Raw genomic sequence first — 20803 nt, forward strand, 5'->3', positions numbered from 1 at the left:
TAGCAATGAACAAAAACCCTAAGGAACAAAACCCTAATGGGCACAAAACCCTAATGGGCACAAAAAACTAAGTTAAAAAAAAAATTTTGAAGAAACCTAGAGCTCTGATACCATGTTAATAATAAGAAAAGAAAATAATTCTTCCTTGATTACTCCAAATGATTGATACAAGGCTATATAAATAGCAGTCACAAAGAAGAAACTAAAAAGAAATTAACCCTAATGGGCACAAAACCCTAATGGGCACAAAAAACTAAGTTAAAAAAAAAAATTTTGAAGAAACCTAGAGCTCTGATACCATGTTAATAATAAGAAAAGAAAATAATTCTTCCTTGATTACTCCAAATGATTGATACAAGGCTATATAAATAGTAGTCACAAAGAAGAAACTAAAAAGAAATTCTTGCTTATTAGGATAAGGAAATACTTACCTATTAGAACAATAAAATCCTAACCTAAATAACTTATAAGACTCATATATAGGAGTCGAATCATTATCAAACCAACCATGTGTGCCTTAAACACTGAGATTCTAGGAAGGATGAAAAAAGAATGGAGGTGCAGGGAATCGAACCCTGTGCCTCTCGCATGCAAAGCGAGCGCTCTACCATATGAGCTACACCCCCTAATTTATTAATAAAAATTTCAAGTTGTAATGGATTATATAATTATGTACAAAGCATTCCATTTTTTCTTTTTCTTCTTTTAATTCCATTCTTAGAGTTCGTAAATAAATATACATTTTATTTAGGAAATCGATACAATCAAACAACTAACCAGATCTAACTAGACTAAAATAACCAACAAATTGGGGAAACCAAATACCAGTCAGCCACTAAGCCATCTTCCATAGCCATTCTTGCAATATCATGGGCCACCAAATTGGTCCCTCTCTTGATGTGCCTCAACGATGAAATATGCATTCCCACAACAAAGCTTCTAATCTCGTCAACAACATATCCTACCTCTTCCCTTCAATGATTTGGATTGCATGAAGTGAATCAGCTTCAATAGGTAATGTCCGCCATCGCAGCTTTGTCTATGTTAATCTTCGTTAGATAATTTTATTTGAATGATAATTAGATTCGAATTAAATATTTTTTTATTAGATTTCTCATTCCTAGATTAAGAATTATAATGGTATAAATAGGTTATTAGGTTTGTATGAAATAATTCAATTCAATGAATTCTAATTATTATTTTCTCTATTTTCTCTCCCCCTAAAATTAACATGGTATCAGAACTTTTATTCTCGTAATTTGTTTGTTTTGTTAAAATCATTGGTTTATTTGACGCATTAATCGTTGGTTTAAGAGTGGAAATTTACGTGAAGACCTTTGGTTTTGCCGTGGAAATTTACGTGTTTGAAGTCTCTGAATTTTGATTTTGAACTGATTTTCCTATTATTTAGCAGTGTTGTAGATGTTGTTTGAGACCGTCATGTTACAATGTTGAATTGCATTGGATTTGCAACTGCTGGTTGGATATTCGTAGATTAATCTTTTGTTCAATTTGCAATATTAGTATTGTGGCGGGTTGGATTTGCTTGGTTTTTGCATGGTTTTGAATTTGCATGGCAATAATTCGTGATTTGAAATATGGTTGACAATTTTATAAGAAAAGATTGAATTGTGGTAGTTTATTGGATTGTGGTTCTGTAGTTTTCGTGGCTTGTGATTCTATAGTTTTCGTGGATTATGCGATAATTGAGATTGTTTCTTTTGAGAAAATCAATTGTTTCCGAATTGAACATAGTTAATTTGTGATTTGGACGGTGAGTTATTTTGGTGAGTTTGCAGTGGTGTGGAGGACAATATGGAGGAATAGGAGGAGAAAGCTAAGATTGTTTGCAATATTCGATAGATCTTGATGGAATATATTTGTTGGCGATGAAGACTGATTAAGTTTGTGTTTTTCTAAAAATTACGGTTTGCTTAGAAATCACGTTTTCAGTTTATTGGAACGTGAGGCCTCCTCTGCAGCCTTAGAGTCTGCTGTTGTTCTTGAATGGGAGCTAAAGGAGACGAGAGCTGAGAACGAGGTCCTCAAATTCAAGTTGGAGGCTGAACGCAAGAGTGCCGAAAAGGAGGTGGAGCACCAGCAAGAGCTGTTGAGGTTCACATATGTTGTTGTCAAGGGGTTGGAGAAGGAGAAGTTCGACTGATGAGCCGCAACGATCATCTCATTCACAATGTCGAGACTCACCAGTTCCAGGTGAAAGACTTGAAGGTTGAAGTTGAAGTGGAGCTACACAAGGCAAAACTCAGCAATGGTATGCTTCTTGGAGAAGCCTTCTGTACCCACCCTGACTTTAATGGGTTCGCGAAAGACTTCAGCGACGCCGGCTTCAAGTTTCTAATGAAGGGCATATTGGGGGTGCCCTTGATCTCAACCTCGAACCCACGAAGCGAAGGTACGCTTGAACAGAACTCCTCACTGATAACTCTCTAAAAGAGAGTTATTCTGATGATTATTTGGGTGAAAATGTGCATTAAAATATCAAAATGTGTCCGTTTTAGGTCATAACTAGCATGAATAGTGTTTTATTGCAAATTCGTAGCTAAATATCCATAGTCTTGAGAACTTTGGCCAAAAATAGCATAAACTCTCGTATTTGTGGTTCATTTGCACATGTTTTTAAAGAAGAGCGAAGAAGAGAAGGAAGTACTGAACCAGAGAAGAAAAGTCAAAGCATTTCAAGTCAAAGCATATAAAAGCTAGAGCATAACGATGCCAGAGCATGAGTGTCCGTACAATTAATTCAAAAATACGGGATTCACTTATGTTCGTACAATCCCCAGTCGGGTGCCCTAAAAACGGGACCCGATATTTAAAGAGAATGTTGCCCTAGCCAACAGGCACGCAGATCCCAAGGAAGACAAAAATTGAGAGCTGAAAAGACTAAGGAACGGAATATACCCATTTTCGGGAGGAGAGCTAACGCCAGAAAGGGGAAGTTCGCCTGCTGGAACGAGTTAGCTGCTTCTTCTTCTCTGTCATTTAGCTATTTTTCTGCTATGGGTTGTATTTCTTCTTCTTCCATTTTGTTTTCTTTACCCATTTCAGGGGGATTTACATGTAATAACCGACTTGAGACCGAACCTCTAGCTGCTACATTTATTTTTAAGCAATTCTGAGTTTATTTCTTAATCTTCACGCTATTGTTGGCCGCTGTTTCATGTTGCTCGCTTCTGTATTTACCTGGGAGGGCTTGTAGGTGCTGATTTGTTTTGCTTGTGGTTAGCGCTTTTCTATAGCTATAAGCATACTCAGAAATGGGGTCCCCTAATCTTGCCTATAGTTTGGGTTTACTGCTTGGGTAACAAGGAACGGGAGTTGTAATTACTCATGTGCAAGGTATCTCGGAAGGGAACCGAGTCAAACTGGGCACTAATAAATGTTAGCTACACTAGAGGGTAGGTTGATAACTTGTGAAAGCATGCAAAATCTCCCTCGCCTTCTTCATATCTGTTATTCCCCCGTTATCGCTTTCTGTGCTACTGCTTTCTTGTGTTGACAGCTTCAATACCATCGTCTTTGCAAGTTCTTTCCTGTTGTTATTACTTTATTTTATTTCTTTTTCTAGATAATGTTCATATCCAAGCTTTGTATATTTTTATTTGTTGGTATCTACTTTTATCGTTATAATATAAACCAAAAATTCATGTGGATACGACCTCGTTACGTTTTACAACCTGCGATTTGTGTATACTTGTACGTGTTGTCAACATAGTTGTGTGGACGCGATAAGTTTTTGGCACCGTTGTCGGGGATTTTTGCTATTTTATTTTAACTTTAATGTTTGTACATACGGTGCTAAAGTAATTTTTCTCATTTTCACATTTGTATTTTGCTGTGTGTTTTTGCGAGGTGCATGAATGATTACGAAGGATTAGAATATATTATTGATCGCGAAATAGAGCGTACCTTCCGTAGAAATATACGAGAGTAGAGGCGACAACAAGCGGCAGCCAATATGGACAAACTGAACCAGCCAGTTCAGCTTAATGCACCTATAAGACCGAATTGTAGTATAGAGGAAATAGTATATGGGATTCCTGTCGCTGCAAATCCTAATGTAGCAGTGCCCCTCTCAACGTTGTACCATTAGCATACGACATCGACAAGGAAATCAGAGCATATGCAGCTCTGGCATACTACAATTTCAACCTAGTTATCACGGAGCCAGAAATTGAAGCTTCTAAATTTCAACTGAAACCAGTGATGTTTCAGATGCTCCAAACAGTGGGTCAGTTTCATGGACATGTTACAGAGGGCCCACATCAGCATCTGAAATTCTTTATGGGAGTTTGCAATTCATTCAAGGATGAAGGATTGAGCAAAGAAGTGCTGAGGCTTAAGCTATTTCCGTATTCACTTAGAGATGAAGCTAGAACATGGTTGGAGTCCCTTCCTTCAGAATCTATTACAAGCTGGGATGATTTGCTGAGAAGTTTTTAATGAAGTATTTCCCACCCAGCAAAAATGCTAAGTATCGTAGTGAGATCAACAATTTTCAGCAATTTGTTGGGAAATCAGTCAGTGAATCCTTGGAGCGTTTCAAGCGATTATTGCAGAGGTGTCCTCACCATGGGATTCCAAGATGCATACAGATAGAGACATATTACAAATGTCTGGATGACGACACACGCTTAGTAATTGATGCATCCGCAAATTGGGCTTTACTAGCAAAACCCTATGCTGAAGCATTCAATATTTTAGAAAGAATATCATCAAACAATCACTCATGGTCTGATCCTAGAGCTGTTCAAGGAAAATCAAGTAAGGGGCTAGTTGAGTATGAATCATACACTGCATTGAATTCAAAGATTGAGAATCTGACGAACTTGGTAATGAGGAGTATGACGCAATAAAGTTTAGCTGGAGTATCAGCTGGTAAGGCTAATGTCAATCAAATTCAAGGGATTTCATGTTCTTTCTACGAGGGAGATCACAATTACAACAACTGCCCTAGAAATCCGGAGTCAGTTTATTATTTAGGGAACCTGCAGAATAATAGAAACAATCCGTATTCAAATATGTACAATCCTAGCTAGATGAATCGCCCCAATTTTAGTTAGAGTGGCAATCAAGGAGGACATAACGCTGGAACATCCAATGCTCCAGCTTTTCAACAGAAATTACGTTATCCTTCTAGTTTTGCGAATCAATGACAGATGGTAGCACGGAAGCAATCAGAAGGTCATTTGCATCATTGAAAAAAATGATGAAGCAATACATGGCCAATAATGACGCCACTGTGCAAAGTCAGATTGCATCATTGAGGAACCTAGAGTTGCAAGTAGGCCAGTTAGCTACGGATTTGAAGAGCAGACCGGTTGGAGCATTGCCCAGTGATACAGAAGTGCCAAAGAGAGACAGTAAGGAACAATGCAAGACCCTAGCTCTGCGAAGTGGGAAAGCATTACCTCCGGCACATCCGAACGCTCCAGCATTGATCAAAGAGCCTGCTCAAGTTGACCAAGGAGAACCTCAATAAGTACAGGATAGTGAGCCAGCAGAAGTAGTTGTACCTACTCCACCAGAGCAGATAGCTGAACAACCAAAGGAGGGTCAGGACACATCCAAACAATCAGTTAATCCAGTAATTGCTAGAGTACCTGAGATAGGGTCTTCACAAAACAGAATACCTGAGAAAGAAAGTAGGCAAAGCATGAAAATGCTCCAGCAGAGTACAGCGCCACCATATCCTAAACAGTTCTAGAAGAAAGAGTAGAATGTTCAATTTAAGAAGTTCTTAGACGTCTTGAAGCAACTGCACGTGAACATACCATTGGTGGAAGCTCTAGAGCAAATGCCAAATTATGTGAGGTTCCTGAAAGAGATACTCACAAAGAAGAGAACGTTGGGAAAGTATGAAACAGTAGCATTGACTAATTCTTGCAGCATCATACTCACGAGCAAAATTCCTGCAAAGATGAAAGACCCTAGAAGTTTTACCATACTAGTTTCAATTGAAGGACAACATATAGGACTTGCCTTATGTGATCCGGGCGCCAGCATCAATCTCTTGCCATTATCAATTTACAACAAGTTGGGCATTGGAAAAGCAAGGCCTACAACAGTGACCTTACAGTTGGCGGATCGATCCATTATGCATCTAGAGGGAAAAATTGAAGACGTTTTGGTACAAGTAGATAAATTTATTTTTCCTGCTGACTTTATCATTTTGGATTATGATGCAGATAAGGAGGTTCCTATTATTCTTGGAAGACCATTCCTTGCAACTGGGAGAGCTTTGGTAGATGTCCACAAAGGAGAGCTGACAATGCGTGTGCAGGATCAAGAAGTGAAATTCTTGGTGCATGACTCTATGAAATTTCCTGCTGATTAGAAGAGTGCTCAGTATTAAAGATATTGGATGAAGCACTAATGGAGGAGTTGAAAACAGAAGCCATGCTGGAGCATCTAGAAGCAGTTGATGCTGAAAGTCTTGCCGACGCATCTGAAGAGGAACTAGAAGATGCCCAATCTGACTGCATGATTGCCAATGCAGGCTTTGTGAAAATAATGTAGGAGTCCTTAGACCTCACAAACCCGGAACTTCGATTACAGAAGTCATCTATTGAAGAGCCGCCAGTGCTAGAGCTTAAAGCATTGCCGCAGCATTTGAAATATGCTTACCTGGGTTCATCAGAGACATTGCCAATTATCATAGCAGCGGACTTGCCCTTGGAAAAGGAACAGATGTTGTTGAATGTACTCAAGGCACATCAGAGAGCAATTGGATGGACTATTGCTGATATCAAGGGGATAAGCCCCAGCTTTTGTATGCATAAGATAGTGCTGGAGGAAAATTGCAAGAACTCTATAGAGCCTCAGCGTAGACTTAATCCGGCTATGAAGGAGGTTGTAAAGAAAGAAATTATTAAGTGGTTGGATGCAGGAATCATATATCCAATTTTAGATAGCGAGTGCATAAGTCCAGTACAGTGTGTGCCTAAGAAAGGAGGCATGACTGTAGTGGAGAACGCAAAGAATGAGTTGATACCCATGAGGACAGAATCTAGATGGCGTATATGTATAGATTACCGCAAGCTGAACAAAGCCACAAATAATGACCACTTTCCTCTTTTCTTTATTGATCAAATGCTGGACAGGCTGGCAGGTCAAGAGTATTACTGTTTTTTAATCAGATTACAATTGCTCCTTAAGACCAGCAGAATATGACTTTTACTTGTCCCTACAGAACGTCCGCTTTCAAGCGAATGCCATTCAGGCTTTGTAATGCTCCAGCAACGTTCTAGAGGTGCATGATGGCTATCTTTTCTGACTTGGTAGAATCAGTGGTAGAGGTGTTTATGGATGACTTTTCGGTGTTTGGAAAGTCATTTGCAGAATGTTTAGGCAACCTGAAGAAGGTGTTGCAAAGATGTGAAGAAACAAACTTAGTCCTGAATTGAAGAAGTGTCAATTTATGGTGCAAGGAATTGTGCTGGGGCACAGAGTCTCCAGAAAGGGCATAGAAGTAGACAAGGCGAAGATAGAGGCAATAGAGAAATTGCCCCCACCTGTGAATATCAAGGGCATTCGCAGTTTTCTAGGGCATCCTGGTTTTTATCTTAGATTTATTAAAGATTTCTCAAAAATCTCTCAACCTCTATGTTCTTTGCTTGAGATTGATAAAGAATTTAACTTTACATCTGAATGTTTGCAGGCTTTCAATACGCTGAAGTATGCCCTCACACATGCTCCAATAATAACAGCTCCATACTGGAATCAGCCTTTCGAACTAATGTGCGATGCCAGCGACTATGTTGTCAGAGCAGTTCTTGCTCAATGCAGAGGGAAGCTATTGCATCCGATTTATTACGCCAGCAAAACTTTTATTAAGGCGCAGATTAATTATACCACAACAGAGAAAGAGCTTTTAGCAGTGGTGTTCGCATTTGAGAAATTCAGAGTGTATCTGGTAGGGTCAAAGGTGATTGTTTACATGGACCATGCTGCTCTGAAATATCTACTGACAAAGAAGGATGCTAAACCAAGGCTCATCCACTGGATTTTACTACTGCAAGGATTCCATATAGAGATCAAGGATAAGAAAGGAATAGAAAATTTGTTTGCTGATCACTTGTCCAGGTTGCCTACTCTCGAATGCTCCGAGAATGAGACAGAGAGGAACCTTCACAGATGAGCAAGTGTTGGCTATTGGAGTTTTGAATGAAGATGAAGAACTATGGTTTGCAGATCTAGCCAACTATATTGCTAGTGGAATTCTGCCAACGGACATGAACAAGCAACAGCTGAAAAGGTTTTTGTATGAGAGTAAGTTTTATTTGTGGAATGACCCATATCTCTATAGGATTGGCCAAGATAAAGTGATCAGAAGATGCATCGCCAATGCTAAAGAACGACAGGCGCTAGCTAACTGTCATTCGGCACCATATGGTGGTCACTTTGGAGGGCAGCGCACAGCAGCAAAAGTTTTCCAAAGCGGATACTTTTGGCCCACCATTTTCAAGGATGCATATGAGCTAGTCCAGCATTGCAATGAATGTCAAAGAGTTGGAAATATTTCCAAGAGGTCAGAGATGACTCTCACATACATCTTAGAGGTGGAGCTTTTTGATGTATGGGGCATGGACTTCATGGGACGATTCCCTCCATCCAATGGAAAACTCTTCATTTTATTGGCAGTCGATTATGTATCAAAATGGGTCGAGGTAGTGGCATGCGCCAACAGTAATGCCAAAGTGGTAGCAAAGTTTCTCCACAAGCAAATATTAACGAGATTTGGTACCCAGAGCAGTGACGAAGGCTCCCACTTCATCAACAAAGCTATAGCATCTCTCCTTGCTAAATATAACATCAGACACAAAGTATCCACAGCTTATCACCCCCAGTCAAATGGGCAAGTTGAGATATCTAATAGAGAGATCAAGAGCATATTGGAAAAAGTGGTTAGCACAAATAGAAGAGATTGAGCGATGAAGTTGGACGATGTATTGTGGGATTATTACACAGCATTCAAGACGCCTCTGGGCACATCTCGATACAAATTAGTTTTTAGGATACCTTGCCATCTCCCATTGGAGTTGGAGCATAAGGCCTTTTCGGCTGTGAAGAAGTTAAATCTGGATTATGCTGCATCAGGCAATGTTCGCCGCTTACAATTCCTAAAGCTCGAGGAATTTCGTAGAGACGCATATGAGAATGCTAAATTATACAGAGAAAAGACGAAGGCTGGTACGTACGATGCGAGATTCAATCCTAGAAAGTTTGAAAAAGGGCAACAAGTGTTGCTTTTCAATTCAAGACTCAAACTTTTCCCAGGGAAGCTCAAATCGAGCTGGTCATGCCCATTTTTGGTCTCGCATGTATTTCCCCGAGATGGATTCAGGAAGAGAATTTCGCGTGAACGGTCAGAGGCTGAAGCATTTTTTTGGCGGAAGCGTGGTGAGAGATGCTGGAGCTCACCACTTCACCACAGACTGAGAAACCAACAACGGAATAAAGGGAGTACGATTTAATGATTAATTGTTTTATTGCTCCCCAGTTTTGAATTAGGAATTTAGATGTTTAATTGTTTTATCTACGTTTTTGAATTTTAATCTGCTTTCATTTTGGTTTTTAGGGGGGAAGTAATTAAAAATCAAGTTGAATGGATAACCTTCAAAAAATGGCATTCAGTGATGACGACGTGACGTCACTGACATAAAAGGACAGGGCAGGTGAGAGCGTTAGGGCGTAGCAGACATGCAGAAAGGTATTTATAGCAAATTTCGGCTCCCAATGAAAGAGGTAAGTAAAACTTTCAAATTTTTGGGGAATAAATCATAATTGCTAGAGATTTTGGGGGATTTTATTTTTCGTTTTGGGGGGAAATTTTATTTCCATTAATTGAAAGAAATTCGTGGCAGGTATTTTCTTTGATGGGCCATAGCAACCTTCCGTTTTTTTTTTCTTTAAGACCCACGTCTCCCTCATTCTTCTCTCCCCACTCTGCACCATAACCGTACTTCCCCTTCTCCTTTTAAGTTCCCCACAAACCTCCTCTTTTCCTAAAACCCTAACTCAAAATGTCGAGAATCAAACACAGAGCAAATAGGAAGAAAGCGCTGAAGCTCGAGTTTTCAACAAGCTCTGGGTCGAGCGGGGACTCCAAGGAGGCCGCTGAAGCTATCCCGTCGGAGGCATCGGAGGAGCGAACCCCGCCCAGCAAAGTCCCTCCAGCTCGGAGCACACACTGGCCGAAGCTGAGATTCTGTCGCCACCTCCTCCTATCGCCAGCCCTCAGGTACTCGCCGCTAACCCTGTTGCCTCCCCGTCTCAAGCCCAGCCTGATAATCCCTTGCCCGCTGGCGAAGTCCTAAAAAAACTCACCGCTCCGCCTCCTCCCACTGAAAACCCTCCCGTCGTCACTAACAATCCACCCCCTCCGACCACCCTTCCACAAACTCCACAACCTAAGACCACCCCTCCTTCAACTACCAATATCCCTCCACCCATCCTCATCGAAGAAATCTATCTGCATGTCCCTTCCAAATCTGTACCCACTGATGGACCGGCCTCGTGAATGCGAAAGACCAAGCTGCCAGCCCAATCTATCCCAAGCCCTAGCCCGGCAAAAAAGAGGAAAACACCAAAAGTGCCTCCACCACCCCCTGCAAAAGCTAAAGCCACAAAATCTGCTTCTGTGTCTGAAGGGAAGCGTCGCACTCGAATGGTCGTTGTTCCCCAGCTTCCTCCAACACCGAGCTCCTCCAAGCGTATTACGGTGGTCCCTGCGGGCCAGGCGGCATTGCAGAAGTTCATTGATCCAGAGGTGAGGGCAAGCTATCGAGCGATCAATGTAAGGGACTTGTACCTAGAGAAAGGGTTTTTGGAGGCGGAGATGCCTCAGTTTGTGAAGGAGGGAGCCGCGCGGTTAAAGTGGGAGCATTTCTGTTCTCCCCCTATGCCTGTTTTACCGGAGCTCGTGAGGGAATTCTACACCAATTTTGACCCTTACAGAGTGGGACACACCACAATGCGGGAGGTAGAAGTCGACTAGACGCCAGAGAGGATCAACAAGCTGCTTAAGCTGCCCAACAATCCAGAGGTTGAGTTCAACGTGATGATCCAGCAGCCCTCGATGCAGGAGCTTGACAGTGCCCTATATCTGGTAGGCATTGAGGGTGTTGTGTGGCAAGTGACGAACAAGGGTGCCCGCTCGTTGAAATCTGGCCAACTTACGAGGGAAGCCAACGTTTGGCTCTACTTAATTAAGAGTCGGGTCGTGCCTACCACGCATGATTCGTCTATTACGAAGGACAGAATCCTTCTGTTGGCCTACATTTTGCAAGGTCACTCCATAGACGTCAGACAGCTCATCCACCGGAAGATCGCTCAGTGCGCAACGAAGAAAACAGGCCGTCTGTTTTTCCCCAGCCTTATCACCAAACTCTGCCTTCGTAGAGATGTGCCCATCTTAGATGACGAAGAGCCCCTCAAGGACAAGTTGGTGAAAGATAGGAATACGGTGGAAAGGCTGATGAACCAGGACCCCACTAGCCGTGGAGCTATGCAGAATGTCGCCATCAATGAAATAATGGTCCAACTCGCCAAAATGCAAAAGCAGCTCTCACGAATGGAGGAAGTGTAGTTTGCATTCGCTAAGAAGGCTAAGAAAAGAGATGTGACTATCCTAGCAGCGCTGGAGCATTTTAAAGCAGCAGCCCCCTCCCTATCCGCTGTGCCGGCCCATCTGAAACAATTGCTAGAGCAATCCGGCAACTCTGAAGAGGAAGATCGGCCTATGGGCGACTCTTCAGAGGAAGAAGAGAGTGAAGAAGAGAGTTCTGCTTGACCAACAAAAGGAAGTCCCACTCCTTTTGACTTGACCAAAACATTGTCCCCCCATGTTATTTCCAAATTTTTAATTAGGTTTTAATTTCTGCATTTTCAATTTTTGCATTTAAATTTCCGTCTTTGATTTTATTGTTTAATAGTTTAATTTGAATTCTAGTTGTCTTTATTTTATTTTGTCAATAAGATTGTGACCCCCCCCACCCTATAACTAAATGAAAGTTAGAAGTTCTGGAAATTTTTGTGTTTTCATCTTTTGTCCTTTGCCTCACCTTTGGTGCAAAGATTGTATGCTAGAGCCTGCTAAGTGCGCAATGTCACTGTTGATGCTGGAGCATTTTAGTGTAGTTTGCTTTCTTTTGTTCATCCTCTGGTTCATGTTTACCTGCTCATGCCCTAGCTTCCCTCTCGTAGTACTGGCCCCAGGTAGCGCTTCTATAGGTAGGAATTTCACAGGCTCTCTATCCAAAGTCGGCCCTTATCTTTGTATAGCTAGCCTGGACTTCTTCTTTTAGACCCTCATTAGATGATAGCATTAACCCTACGCACGCATCTGTATACAGTGATAGCGAACAACCTTGTATTTCATTGTATGTTCCCTTTAAGTTTGGGGGTATGCTAGAGCTTTTCATTCTAGAAGTCCTTAGTCGCATTGAGGACAATGCATCCTTTTAAGTTTGGGGGAGTGAACATTTTGTTCTTACATCTTTATTAGCAATGTACAGAACCATGAATCTTTCTAATCTTGTAATTCAGCCCTTAAAAAAAAGTTCACAATAAAGGAAGGGCTAGTAGCCCAAATCCAGAGCATAAAGAGGCTGTAGGATTGGGAAGGGCTAGTAGCCCATGGTTAAGAAGTCTAAGTTGGTAGTTCAAGGTTTAAAGGTTTGAACTAGGAAAAGGGGCTTGAGAAAGGAATCCCTAAAAGAAGTTAAACTTGAGGTTGGGAAGTAGAAGGAAGTTAAGGTTGGGCAGAAATTAGCGTCTTCCAAAGTTTAAACAAACTTAAGTTCCCTGCATTTCTTTGCTCCAGTTGAAGTACTTAGCAGAGTATGTAAGTTCTATGAATTTTTTATAAGAAGGAAAGATTGAGGCAGAAGATTAAATGGCTTGAAGTGTAGATTTCTGATGCCTTCTTTTGTTTTCTGAGCTAAAATGCATGTTTTTGCTTGGGGACAAGCAAGATTTTAAGTTTGGGGGTGTGATAACTCTCCAAAAGAGAGTTATTCTAGTGATTAGGGTTAAAATGTGCACTAAAATATCAAAGTGTGTCGGTTTTAGGTCATAACTATCATGAATAGTGTTTAATTGCAAATTCGTAGCTAAATATCCTTAGTCTTGAGAACTTTTGTCAAAAACAGCATAAACTCTCGTATTTGTGGTTCATTTGCACAGGTTTTTAAAGAAGAGCTAAGAAGAGAAGAGAAAGGAATCTCCCTCGCCGTCTTCATATCTATTATTCCCCCATTATCGCTTTCTGTGCTATTGCTTTCTTGTGTTGACAGCTTCAATACCATCGTCCTTTGCAAGTTATGTCGTGTTGTTATTACTTTATTTTATTTCTTTTTCTAGATAATATCCATATCCAAGCTTTGTATATTTTTATTTGTTGTATCTACTTTTATCATTAAAATATAAACCAAAAATCTCTGTGGATACGACTTCGTTACGTACTACAACCGACGATTCATGTATACTTACACGTGTTGTCAACATAGTTGTGTGGATGCAACACTCGCCCCCAAAGTTTTGTAGACAGGTACGTGTGGGACCTCAACTTCAAGGTCGAGGATGATGATGAAGAGGAAGAGGATCTAACCCAGGAAAGCGATGTTGTTCACACCATGTAGGGTGAGGATGGGGTGATTCCTTCTGCTCATGCAGCTCCATTGTCTCAGGAGGCTGGCCTTTGGGACTCACAAGAGCTTGATTTGCTGGCTTCTTAGAGGGAGCTTGGATCACACGTCGGAAGGACCTGAGCGATCCCCAGCTCTTTCTTCTGCTCTCGCTACTTTGCCTTACTTTTTTGGTGTAGAAATTTTAGAAACTCAAAGGCAAATATACCTTGGTCGGTCCTTTCTTTTGAAGTGAATGAAAAAGACTTTCTTCAATTTGTCCAATTTTATCTTAGCTTTCCTTTGTACGGCAGCTCGTGCCTTGTACTTTATTGTAAAATAGTTTAAGTTTTAAATTAAAAACTTTTCACATCGCACCTCGAGATCTATAGCATGTAGCATCCATTTGATTTTAGGTCAAACTTGTTAAAAAAATAAGACTTAGAATCAAATAAAATAATACTTTCATTACAATTATATCCAGAATATTTACACAAGTCAAACAATTTGAAGAATTTTACAATTCAGGAATAATAACATTTTAAGTGGTCTGCATTCCATGGATGTGGGAGTAGGTTCCCTTCCAGGATGGGCAACATGTACATGCCTTGGCCCACGATGCGTTTGACTTCAAATGACCCTTCCCAAGTTGGTTCCATAGCATCAACATACTTCTGAACCTTCCGAAGGACCAGATGTCTGACTTGGAAACTCCTAGGTCGAATTCGATCCGCCAATTGTAGTTGCGACATTTCCCTTTGTTGATCCAAAAGGTCCAGGTTGAGTTGCAGCTCTTCCGCATTCTTGACTTGGTCATAATAGTCAATCCTCTCTGTTGGCATTCCGATCTCGATTGACACCACGACCTCAGAATTGAAAGCTAAGGAGAAGGGAGTTTCTCCAGTTGACTCTCGTGAAGTTGTTGATAGGACCAGAGGACTTCGGGAAGCTCCTCTGCCCATTGTCCTTTCCTTACGTCCAATCTCAGTTTGAGGCCACGCTTGATGATTTTGTTGACTGCTTCAACTTGTCTGTTTGCTTTAGGGTGGGTCGGGGACGAACTCAAATGGCTGATGTCGAGCTTCGCACAAAATTCTTTGAATTTTGCATTGTCGAACTGCTTGCCATTGTCAGTCACAATAGCATTTGGAATACCAAAGCGGCACACGATGTAAGAGTGACGAACGAATTTAAAAGCAAAAAGAAAGATGGTCCTAACTAGTGCTTCCAAGGAAGAAATCCTGAGAAAAAATATGACAAAGGAGGAGAACGTACCATCTAAGAGTGACGCACAAATTTAGAGGAAAAATCAGCGTCTGTATCTTCTCGTTTATTCTCATATGGGTTGTATTTCCATTTCATTTTTTAGTTGTTCCACAATACTTATAAGCTAAATCCATTTTTGGGTAGGTTGAGACTTTTTTTGTGAACATTCGGTACTTTAGCTTTGATTATAGAGTTGTAAAATAGAGCTTGTATTTATTTTCTGAATTTCTTGAATGCTTGATCCCCATTCCTGGATTATCAATTCTCGTAATGTTTGGAATAACGTTAAAGTGGCGTTCTTAACTCCAATTGATGTTAGCTCTATATTTCCACGTAGCGAGTAAATGCTCAAGGATGATGTACATAACATTACCTAGAAACTAGGTTTCTTGACTAATTAAGCCGTGGAAGCTTTGGGTATCAATATGTGGGTATTTCATAAGAAAGTCACGTCTATTTTGCTACAACACGAAGTCGATGCTAGAGCATCATGTGGTAGAATTGAAGCGAATTAAAAATTGACCTCCTATGTTTCTTAATTGTGTTGTATATTTGTGTTTCGCATAGTATTCCCACGTGTTTCTTTTAATCATCTTTATCTAAGTTAATAGCCTTATTATTTTTCCCTCTGAGCTTAGTTTAAAAGCTTTATCTTATAATCAGTGTTGTTATTATACTCTTGAGTGGTAATTTAGAGTGTCTATAACAATTCCTACAGATACGACCTTGTTCGCTTGATACCATCTTCTTTTAGTGTACACTTGCACGTCCTTTAGCGTGAGGTTGCTAGAGGGCAACAAATTTTTTGCACCATTGTCGAAGATTTTGTAACTTTATCCTTTAAATTTTTACCTAAGGAGCTAGAGCATAGATAGACTTTTTATACTAATGAAAGTAAGTTATACTACGACAAAGATTTCTTTCTATAACATATATATTTTCAACTTTCTAATTTTTTATAAACAAAAAAACAAAAAATATTTATCAAACATGTTTGGTTTTTTCTTTTCTAAAATTAAAAAACAAAAACAATTATAAAACATATATGGTTTTGTTTTAAAAAAAAAAAACTAAAATAGAAAAACCAAAAACAAAGGACACCTAAATTTTTAAAAGATTTATTTTATTGGTTAAATTATAATATTTTATAAATTTTGTCTTGTTATGATGTTTAATGTTTATACTGAAATACTTTTTTGTCCCTGAAATTTGTGCAACAAGTCGATTTCATCCCTAAGTTTCAAAATCATATACTTTTGCACCCGTAGTTTAGAAAATACTTCAATTTACTCTTTGATGTTAGGTCTTGTTTTAGCCACCTGCCATTGCCCCTGCTTTTTCATCTATCCTATGATGAATCAGGAACTTTCTTTATTAATTCCAAATTTGAAACGAACATGTAAAAATTCCTCCTTTATTTTAGATTTGGAACGAACAAGAAAAGTTCATTCCATATGGATGTATGGAGAGACAGGTCATGGGGTCGAGCAGTAGGAGTAGAAGAAGGGGTGAGGGTGGATGGAGGGGGAGAAGCGAAGGTTTTTTTGTAATTATTTTTAATATGTTTAAATTGTCACATCAGCTATGTTTATTGTAGCTGTTCAATTTTTCCCTTTTTTTTTTTTTTTTTGGTTAACTTTGCTAATGGAAAACCTAACACTATAAACTAAATTGAAGTCTTTTCTAATTAAGTAGTGGGGATAAAAGTGTACAATTTTGATAACTATGGATGACGTAGTCAAAAAGATAATTTACTCGATATTATTGATTAAGTAAGAACATTATTAACTTAAAAACAAAAGAAATGATAAGGTGATTAAAATTTAAAATTCCAAAAAGGGCTTTTTTTAATTACGATTGAAAAAAAAAGTTTAAGCACATGAAAAATGATTAAAAATGAAATACGCAAAACACTTTTATTTTTTTAATCAACAATTTATGAAGTGGAGCTTTAAACTTTGACATTTTGAAAAAATAAATATCTTAACTACTTGACCTATCACAAAAAGCCATTACATTATTTGAAATAAACTTCCAAATTTTCTTCAAAATCCGCTGTGAAACCATCCTCTCGAGGAACTTTAGAAGATCCAATTGGCTATAAAATAGGCAACAAGATCCTCCTCTATGTACAGCTTTTGATGAAAATAATTGTGTTGGGCAACTCCCACTTCAAGTGCGGCCAACAAGGTCACACTTCTTCGAAAGGGTCGTGCAAGTTGATTTCTTTATTCTCGATGAGTTATTATACTGACTTAAGCATGGGAGTGCATGTCAGCACCTCGTCGGTTTTAACTCACCCTTTCTTTGTGCAGATCATCTTCAATAAGTCGTACTAGTCAAGATTCTGTCTTTCTCCTATTCACGACCTAGCGGATCAAATTTAGACCACTTAGTTCTATTGATCTCACCACGCATCAACAAAATTGATTTCTTCGTTCACTAATGGAACCACTCCTCGAAGAAAGGTTGTTAATATCTCAAGATTCTAACGGCCATTAATAGTGAAGAGTCTTTTTAGAATATTAAGTAATGATGTTTTCCATTTCCACTCCATCAATTTCCCCCACTCCACTCTCAGTGCATACTATTTCCAATACTTTAATAAGAGATGTAACTCAATCTGTTCCTCCTTAATAAAGAAACATCAACATTGTAGGAATAATAAAAAACAAAACTTGGAGGTGCAGGGAATTGAACCCCGCGGCTGCGAAGCGAGCGCTCTACCATATGAGCTACACCCCCACTTTAATAATTGAATGTTCAAATTATACTAAATTATAAATAATGTACAAAGCATTCCGTTCTTCGATTTAATAAATAAAATTATTAAATAAATACTTTTTTTTAGGAAAGCAATACAACAAAACATCTAACCAAGATCTAACTCGACAAAAATAACCAACCATGTGGGAAAAGCAGGATACCACTCAGCCACTAAATCATCTTCCATAGACTTTCTTGCAATACCATGGCCACCAAATTGGTCTCTCTCTTGATGTGCCTCAAGGATAAAATATGCCCTCCCATAACAAAGTTCCTAATCTCGTCAACAAGCCATAACCTTCTGCCTCAAGTCTTTCCAAGCTCACTGATGGGTCCTTAGCCTTTATTAGGAATGAGTATAAGGTACCAAATTACATAGGGAGTTCCCAGTTGACGGCGAGACAAGAGAATCCTTCTAAAGGGCACACAACCTTTTACATCAAAATTTTTTAGTTTAGGTCTGTCTCCCCTTCCACCCATTCATCCAACGGTTTTCAGCAAAGGTGAATCTAACACCAGCTTAGTTAGCTCCTAATGGTCGGAGGATATTACTTTGTTGCTAGATGTTATATTTGAGTGTAGGTGTATATACAAATGGTTCGGAGTATTTAACTCCCGACCAATTTTTATCAATTACTGTAAAGTCCTTACCCAAACACCTTAGTAAATTTTATCTTACCAGGCGTGATGTGGGGAAGCAGGTTAAGGGCCCCTCTCCCATTAAGGATTGGAAGGTGAACTGGCTTTAAAATTTTGTCAACCAAGCACTGGCACATCTGCTGGAAAAATACAATGTGAAGCATCAGGTCTACACTTTATCGTTCTCACACAAATGGGCAAGTAGAAATTTAAAATAGAGAGATAAAGGGAATCCTTTCGAAAGTGGTTAACACGAGCCGCAAGGATTGGATGTTAAAGTTAGATGACGCTCTCTGAGCCTATTGAACATCCAATAAAACCTCATTAAGACATCTACATACCGTCTGGTGTTTGAAAATGCTTCCCACCTTCCATTAGAGAAGGAGCATAAGACATTTTAGGCCTTAAAGAAAATAAATTGGGATTATGTAGTTAGGGGAGATGCGAGGAATCTCCGATTACTAAAGTTAGAGGAGTTCCGACAAAGTGCTTATGAGAATGCCAAGTGGTATTAGAAAAAATTAAAGTATGATATGATAGAAGAATCGGCCTAGACTTTTTGAAGGATGACAAAGAGCCCTGTTATTCAATTCGAGGTTAAAGTTATTCCCAGGAAAATTGAAGTCTAGATGGTTTGGACCATTCACAATTGTGCAAGTCCACTCTCATGGAGCAATTAAGGTCAGAGAGGATGGCTTAGGAAGAAAATTCACGATTAATGGGAAAAGTTTAAAGCATTACTATAGGGAGGTGATGTGGTGAGAGATCATGAATCTCACAACATAATTGATGCTTGACGTTTTTGGACGATATAATAAAAGGGGATGGTATGAATTTTCATATCAAATTTATTTATCCCTGCTTTGTTTTTTTGGTTTTCCTTTTATTTTGTTATTTATTCCTTTTTAGTGTCATATAGCTTAAGTTTAGCTTTTGTTTCTTCGGTGTCTCTAGCGCGAAAAGTGAAAAAATAATTGCAAGTTAAAAAAAAGGTCAAGCCCGCCATGATGTTGGAGCATCATATGAGAGTTGGACACTACTATGGAATGGAATCAGCAAGAAAGATAATCAACTTGGACAGAAATTGGGTTTAACCTGAAAGAGAGTGAATCCGGGAGTGAAAGCAGTAGAACGAGTTCTTGAATTTCTTTTGAAAATTTAAAACACATAAAAATATAAAACATGGAAGAATTTTAGATTTTGCATTTTGCATTTGAAAACTCTTCTTTGTGTAAACTCAATGAGACAACACTACTTAATCTTCGCTAAGTCTCTCAATCGAAAATCCGGATTGTGGGATCCAGTTTCAAAGGATTGAGAGAGTAAGAGAGTTGAGGGATCATTAGCATACCTTTAGAGTTCAACTTACTGTTATATTTATAGAGGAAAAATCCTAAGACTATCAAGATATCTTATCATTTTGGATATAGGATACTTTCTCCTGAATCTAGAGAAAATTCCAAGTATCAGGATATGTTCTCCTTTTGAATTCCTAAACATGGTATTAATTTTGAATCTTTATCTAAAATTAACATATATTTATATATTGTATCAATATACGTTATATACATTCCCTTATAAAATTTGAACATTTCAAATTATTTCATAATTCTCGATCCTCGTTTTACCTGTTGTGAGCTGGCAAGGGGATCTAATGGACATATAGATCAGAAGCTCTGACGATGCGAGATTAATCAGTCAAACTCATTAACCGAGTTAATCAACATTAGCTAACTGCAGGTCACCCCACTAAATACTCGTAGCTGCAATCTTCTTACTACATAATATTTTTGTGTCCACGGATGTACGACCATTAACGGCAAGTCAATCCTTCACTAGTGCTCGTAACTCTAGCTGGCTCAAATTACCGTTTTACCTCTGAGTTACATCTTGCTCTTTAAATACTAGTGCTCCTCTAATGAATAATCTGATTATGGTTCGACCAATAACCGAAAGTCTCTCTCACGACCAATATTGTAGGTATAAAATAATACTGCGAAGTGGAAGAAAAAAAACTAGTAATCTCCCAACGATTCGAGAGAGTCGAACCGAGAGCACAAGTGAAGGACCATCGGGTTAGTCTTAGATATTTGTTCCATACAAGGAACGACCAGCTATACTTAGCTAAAATTTGGGAGCTGAGGTATCAAACTCAACACAAGCATCTTCAACAGGAATAGGTGCAACCCAAAATGCTCAATCGCTAGTTGAAAGCACTGTCAGACACCCAAACCTATCATAGAGGGCCTCACTCCACAGTCGTGTATCTCATTCTATCTTGATCTTAATATCAAGGTCGATCTCCTTACTGTCTTGAGCATCGAAGTATTTGCTTCTTTATACAGGTCCTTCTCGCCAAGGGATCTTTCTACTCGCCCTAGTTCATCTCAGCTCGCTCCTTCGATTCATCTTAATCTAGTCAGCTGAAACCGATCACTTTTGTTGCAAAAACAAATTATAACTTAAATAGGCTATAATTGACCAAT

At 39.2% G+C, this 20803-nt stretch overlaps 2 protein-coding genes and 1 non-coding gene across 3 annotated transcripts; 2 read left to right on the forward strand and 1 right to left on the reverse strand.

The window, feature by feature from the left end:
• Positions 1 to 553: 553 nt before the first annotated feature.
• TRNAA-UGC (transfer RNA alanine (anticodon UGC)) lies at positions 554 to 626 on the reverse strand. The gene has a single exon. It is a non-coding gene; the product is annotated as a tRNA-Ala (tRNA).
• A 5189-nt stretch (positions 627 to 5815) lies between these two features.
• On the forward strand, positions 5816 to 6355 carry LOC111023573 (uncharacterized). Its single transcript, XM_022301036.1, has one exon. It carries the CDS (start codon positions 5816 to 5818, stop codon positions 6353 to 6355), a length of 540 nt encoding a protein of 179 aa, XP_022156728.1.
• A 2596-nt stretch (positions 6356 to 8951) lies between these two features.
• Positions 8952 to 9459, forward strand: LOC148208950 (uncharacterized). The gene is made up of 2 exons (XM_088117383.1): positions 8952 to 9206; positions 9298 to 9459. The coding sequence occupies exons 1-2, from the start codon at positions 8952 to 8954 to the stop codon at positions 9457 to 9459; spliced, it is 417 nt and encodes a 138-aa protein (XP_087973509.1).
• Positions 9460 to 20803: the final 11344 nt, after the last annotated feature.

The sequence above is a fragment of the Momordica charantia genome (genome assembly GCF_013281855.1).
Source record: "Momordica charantia cultivar OHB3-1 chromosome 9 unlocalized genomic scaffold, Mcharantia_2.0 BLBB01000009.1, whole genome shotgun sequence".
In the NCBI taxonomy this organism is placed as follows: Eukaryota; Viridiplantae; Streptophyta; class Magnoliopsida; order Cucurbitales; family Cucurbitaceae; genus Momordica; species Momordica charantia.

Bases quoted from the DNA above. Each gene is read 5' to 3' on its own strand.
- LOC111023573 (XM_022301036.1), top strand. From the start codon at position 5,816: ATGCCAAATTATGTGAGGTTCCTGAAAGAGATACTCACAAAGAAGAGA.
- LOC148208950 (XM_088117383.1), top strand. From the start codon at position 8,952: ATGAAGTTGGACGATGTATTGTGGGATTATTACACAGCATTCAAGACG. The intron at 9,207-9,297 runs GCTGGTACGTAC...AACTTTTCCCAG, and splicing joins TATACAGAGAAAAGACGAAG to GGAAGCTCAAATCGAGCTGG.